The sequence below is a fragment of the Pseudonaja textilis genome, chromosome 12 (assembly GCF_049901715.1).
Source record: "Pseudonaja textilis isolate UNSWEBS1 chromosome 12, rPseTex1.2, whole genome shotgun sequence".
Taxonomy (NCBI): Eukaryota; Metazoa; Chordata; class Lepidosauria; order Squamata; family Elapidae; genus Pseudonaja; species Pseudonaja textilis.
In genome coordinates, this window is record NC_142001.1 from 19,489,896 (window position 1) to 19,495,895 (window position 6,000).

Genomic DNA, 6,000 nt, shown 5'->3' on the forward strand with positions numbered 1-6,000 from the left:
CTGTCATGCTTTGCTGTGATCTGAACTAGTCAGTTCCTGTTAAGCTGCCAGCCAACCTGTTGGATTGGGCTCCATCCAAAAGAAAGGAAGGTTGGAGTTTTGGGGCAAGCTCATCATTTCTGCACTGATAGGAACTCAAGATATCTAAACTCTCGGTTTCCCGGTCCCATGTTTCGCAACTTTAAGATGGGTGGACTTCAGCTCCCAGAATTCCCCAGCTGGCTGGTTGGAGAATTCTGGGAGTTGAAGTCCACCCATCTTAAAAGTTGCTTAAAGTTAAGAAACACTGTCCTGGCCCTTTGTCGAACCAAGAAGTTCTTCCCATCCGAACAAAAAGCAAAGTGGCTACCAAGGATCTCGTGGCGGTTCGGGATCTTCAAATATGTCTCCGGTTCCAAGCAAAAGGTCGATCTCTTTCAAACATCCTATTGTGGGTTTCTTTTTTCCCTAACCATGCATTTTGAGCTCCTTTTAGTTTCCCACTGAGGAACCAAATGTCTTTTTCAATGCTAAACCTCCCTACTTAAAACAGGAATTCACCGCTCATATCCTTTATTTTATTTTTGCCTCGCTGTCTGCAGAAAAGTCCCCACAGAAAAATGGCAAGGGATTCAGCACCATCTTCGGTCAGGCCTCTCCTTTTAAGAACGTTCTCAGAAACGTCTAATGTATCGTAACAGGTATTCCCCTTCTCCCAAACGATACTCTGGAAGGCATGGAAATAACCCAGTGATTCCTGGGAATCAGTTGAATCCTAGCGACGATTCTAGATGTGATTCTTTAACCTCAACTGTCATGATACTGTCTTAGCCCAGCAGAACACATCACCTGCCCTAATTTTATAATAAAAAATTAAAACAGGAAGGGCTCATTTTCATACGGACTTGTATGGACCCAACAGAGAGCATCGAAACTTGTGTTCGGTTTTTGCAACCCCTGGGTTGCACATAAAAGGGGTTTATTGGCTTAAGGGTGGATAGATGGATGTGTTCTGCTGACGGCTGAGAAGTTCAAGGGACATGATTGTCCACTTTCTGCTGTAGGTCCCTCCTTTTTTTTTTAATGTTTACCTTCTGTGCCAGTTCCTCAACCTTTCCTCTCTTCAACCCCTCCTCTAGTTGACCATGCTCGCATGGCATTTCCAACGTTTTGCCATCTCTAATCAAAATTAATCAAAAGTAATCAAGGTAATTAAATCAAGGTAATCAAGGGGCAACGAAGATGGTTAGGGGACTGAAGGCTAAAACGTAGGAAGAATGGTTGCAGGAATTGGGTACGCCTAATCTAATGAAGAGGAGTAGTAGGGGTGACATGATAGCAGTGTTCCAATATTTGAGGGGCTGCCACAAAGAAGAGAAGGTCCACCTATTGTACAAAGCATCTGAAGGCAGGACAAAAAGTTTGATTTTCTTGGTCCTACCATGCCTGGAGATGCTGTTTGTGAAATTGTGGTGATCTTGGGGCAGATACCTGCGCTCTTTGAGGATGGATGTGAAAGATTCCATTAATAATTGTTTCGGACCAAAATATTACTATAAGGCAGAAGCAAATAATAGCTATTGGAGTTTGGGCATCTATGGTACTGCTGGATGTCTTGGGAGCTAAACTTCAGAACCCATTACTTTTTTTCATCCCATCAGAAGAAGGTAGGTCCATCTGATACGTTGTCCCCTCCAAATTCAGAGAAGGTACAAATTTGAGGGAGGAAGAAATAGTGAGGAATCAACTCTTCCAAAGTCAAAGGCACCCATTTGTTTGAACAAAACAGTGCAGGGTTTGGATTTGTGTCCAACTTAAAGTCAACATGTCAGTCAAGCTAAAGAGTAGTGCGGTGGCCTAGAGGTATAGTTCTCACCTCACAATCACGAGGCTGTGAGTTCAATCCTAGGTAGAGGCAGATATTTCTCTCTCTGGGTACAGTGGAACTATATCTGCTGGGGGGGAAAAAAACTCCATACTGGTGACAGGAAGGGCATCCGGCCAGTAAACACTGCTAGCTCCAGTCAGTTGCCCAGACTCCACCCTGCAAGGGATTATGGGAATGATGATGTCAGGCAAGCTAAAAATGAGCATTTCAACCGTAGCTCGCATTGATTGATTTTAGCTTTGTCCTCCTAGGACACGATCAATTTCTCTGAATTACCGGTCGACCTTAAAAGGAGCTAAATATAAATTGGTAGCTTATACAGAAGCGAAATGAAAAAGGCTTCATATCCATTTTTCATTTCACATGCATTGCCTTAATCTAGAGTTTGTTCTGAATTAACTACTTTCACGGAATTAAGAGAAAAGAATGCCAAAGCCATGACATTGCAACCCGATTGCAAACTTTTTCTGAGTAGATACGAACGGGGCTTCTTATGCACTTGGGTTACATGATCTATCCAAGAGGAGAAGAATAAAAGAATAAGTTTTCTCAATTGCACAACTCCTGTTCCTCCCCTGGATTAAAGTTAAATAAATAAAATGTTGGCAGAGGAAAGGAACATGATGAAATCCATGAAGTTATTTCTTTGAGTGCGGCATGAAATATGTTGCCTAACTTTCTTATTTCACTATATACGTTGAATTTAATAATACAGAAAAGTTCGGAAAAACTATGCTTCTGAGCACCACTTAATCTAGGATCTCTGGATCGTGGCTATCTGTATCTGAGAAGTCTCCGTTTTCCTTCCTTCCTTCCTTTCTCTCCAGGTAGCTTTAGATGCTTCAGTTTAAAACTCTTGTAGATCTTGGCATTAGACACGTCCAAAGTTTTGCTGCTTGAGAAATTTCTACAGCTTTGCTCTGTTTTTTTCCAATCCCTGTTTCCAACTCCTTCATTTAAATATGACAGTCTCTATTTTTGTCACCTTCCTTTATCAGCTTCTCTTTCTATGAATCCCTCCTGGAACCCAGGAGATGGTGCTGTATTTTATTTTCTGGCAAACTTGATTATTTAGTTCATTAATGCATGCATCTTTAGCACAAATAATGCAATTCCTAGAAATAGGAATGCTTTCATACTAAGCCTAGTTCTTCTCTGATTTCCAATTTTATATATCCCTCTGTAAAAAATTCCACTATCTACCTGTAGAGCAAGACAATGCTTCTATTTTTGTAGTATAACTTAGAAAAGCTCATACCGTAGCTGTTTAGTTCAGCAAACCTCTGAACTGCCTTGCCCAGAAGTTAAAAAAAAAAATCTCAGCGCTTGTTCGATAAAAACCCAAAGATTCATTCCACACTTCTACATTTTTTTTTGGCATTCTTTTTTCCTCCCCTTTTCTTTGGAGATTACCATATTCTTTTCCTCCAAAAATCTTAGAAATCTAATATATGTGTTGGCTGCAACCCGCATACCTGATCATTTTGTGCATCTTTGCAAACCGCGGTGACAGCAGCAACAGCAAGCACTGTGGCTAAATGGCTCTCTTTCCCTCTCTCCTGTGTTTGTGTCTGTGTGTGTTTGTGTGTCTGTTTTAAACAGCCCAACCCTTCGGAGTTACCAATGCTGGTGTCATACAAGCAGCTAGAGAACAGCCATTCTGCAGAAATGAAACCCAGAGAGACCCTCGCTCACCTGGCTGAATGCCATCTCAGGATATTTCAAATGCAACAGTTATAATTCTGCTTTTTTTGTTGTTGTTGTTGTGATGCAACGAGTTGTCCGCCCTACCCGAAAGGAAGATGCCATTTAAAGAAAAAAAGAAAAGAAAAAGGCGCATGGATTTGTTTTTTCTTTTTTTGCCTTTTTTTAAAAAAAATGGTGCAAAATCCTTGAAGGCTTGTGGATGAGTTCTCTTTCTCTCCCACTCCATCCTCCTCATAATGCCAGCCCCGAGAACCCCAACTGGCTGTTTTGATTGTGAAAAATGGAGAGAGATTTGGGACCTTGGAAACGAAGGACGCAGCTTCTGTTTTGCAACTGGCTGTCGGACAAGGGGAATAAAAAAGACCATTTTCCAGCTTTGGGTTTTCCCTTCTGAACCGGTAAAAGAGCACAGATTTTCATTCTCATTTCGCAAGTGTAAAGTTGGATTATTGTCTCTTGCCTAGCCTGCTTCCTTGCACCCTACAGCATTTTTCCATTCTTTCTACCAACAAGTGGAGTTGTTTTCTTCTTTTTTCTTCCTCTTCCTAATCAACTCAGCGGTTCAATGAAGGAAATGAGGATGGACGTGTTGGCTGCTAACTGAACTTTCTCCACAAGACACCAAGGAGGATGTCATAAAAGCCACTTTTTTAATACAAAAAAACCACACACACAATGGGGAAAAATCAGAAAGCTGATGAGATGCACCGAAAGTTCTCCCCTCTCTCTCTCTCTCTCTCTCTCTCTCTCTTTTTTTTAAATGCAATCCTTTTTTTCCCTCTGGCTTGAAGCTTTCATAATCAAGATCCATTTAATTTCAGAAGAGTCAAAGTGCCTGAGCTTCAACCCTCTTTTTTTCCCCCTCACTGGACTATCCTGGTTTTGTGGAACAGTTGGAAGAACTTTGGGTGTAGAACATCAGGAGTGCAAGACTTGGCCAGTGGGCTTGTCATCTTTTGCCGTGCAAATTCTGTTCCCTTCTAAAACTTGTGGGAGGTTCCGATAGGAGATAAGGTCATACATCTCCATTGGGCTATACGGGTTGATTACCACCAACCCTAAAAAAAATAAATAAATATCTTGCGTACAAAAGGGAAGAACTAATACTTTAAGCAATACATTCTGGATGTGTTAGCACATTGCTTTGCAAAACCATCTGGGATCTTCAACTTCAATGTTTGGTGTGAAGACTAAAACATCGACAGAGGTCAAGTTCCCAGAGGCACCCTGTTTTTCTAAGACTTTGCTCGGAAAGAAAGGAGCAGGTGACTATCTGGTCACCCAGGTGAGACAATATGGATGACCAAAGGAGTTGAGTTAGACCCAAACAGCCCCAGTATTCATGACCTCCCTGTATTCATCTTTTCAATACCCGTTAATCTCCGTTCATTCATCCTCCTCAGTCTTTGGATTAAAACGTTCACCTGTTCCCTGCATCCCAGTTTGGGCTGCTTAATTCAAGACCCATCTGGTCAACTTTATCTCCAAGGCATGCCACATCTAACAAGCCACCTCTGCACATCCTCTGAAGAAGGTGTCCTATAAAATCTTTTGGCGCACCTAAAACAAAAACAAAAAAATTCCCTTATTTGCATGAACAGAGCAGCAAAGCATGTATCTACGGGCAAAATTGGCAGACGTCTTTGCAGCATGAAAGAACCACAACAATCCCACCTCCTGACACCAAATGGTGGCACATGAAATTTCCTCAAAAGTGTTCGTGGCCACGAGAGCCGTGATGGAGGAAGATCTAAGTTGGGTTTCAAAGGAGTCGAAGTTTGGATGTGTAGATGCAGTTCTCGCCCAGCAAAGCAAGGCTGAGAAGATACTTGAAGTGCATCGGTAGTAGGGCACGGATAGGGAAAGGTCTGTGTAGCCCTGAAGAACAAGTTACTATGAGTACCTTGAACACACGTACTTATTGTTGAAATGGAGGCAGAATGAACTATCCTTCTGTTGCCACCTCCCCTTAGAAACAAAACATACACACACACAATCACCCGAGAGCAATCTTATTTTCAGCGTGCTGACCAATAAGCTGCATTTTTTTGCAACCTTGCAAAAGGTTATCAAGAGAAGAACAACCTGTTGTCTTATTTTATTTTTTATTTTTTTTTTTGGCAAAGGAACAATGGAGACCAGAACCTGAGTCCAAATAGCTCTTTAAAAAAAAAAAAAAGGAAAAAGCTTGCAGGATGTCAGCTACAGCCACATTTTTTTCCAACTTAAAACAAAGAGGGTAAAATATGGTTGGTCTTTTTTGATGTTTACATGATTCCCTGATAATTGAAAACCATTCCTGCATCCATTTTTAATTGGGGAACAGGAGGGATGGGTTATTATTTTTAAATAACACAAACAGTAATACTCAGGAGTTTGAGAATTAGCTTTTCGTTGAAACCAGGAGAAAAGCTCATTCAGTTTCC

At 41.4% G+C, this 6,000-nt stretch overlaps 1 protein-coding gene across 5 annotated transcripts in view; it reads left to right on the forward strand.

The window, feature by feature from the left end:
• The window catches only part of ATP11C (ATPase phospholipid transporting 11C (ATP11C blood group)), a 62,016-nt gene extending 56,256 nt beyond the window's left edge, over positions 1–5,760 (forward strand). For 2 of the 5 annotated variants that reach the window (XM_087941179.1, XM_026716685.2), the window contains exons 29-30: positions 582–680; positions 3,470–5,760. In XM_087941179.1, the coding sequence (XP_087797305.1) occupies positions 582–677 (96 nt within the window). In that variant the 3' untranslated portion in view covers positions 678–680; positions 3,470–5,760. The remainder of the gene's footprint in view (positions 1–581; positions 681–3,469) is intronic. The other 3 variants (XM_026716683.2, XM_087941178.1, XM_026716688.2) reach the window with 2 other exon arrangements.
• Positions 5,761–6,000: the final 240 nt, after the last annotated feature.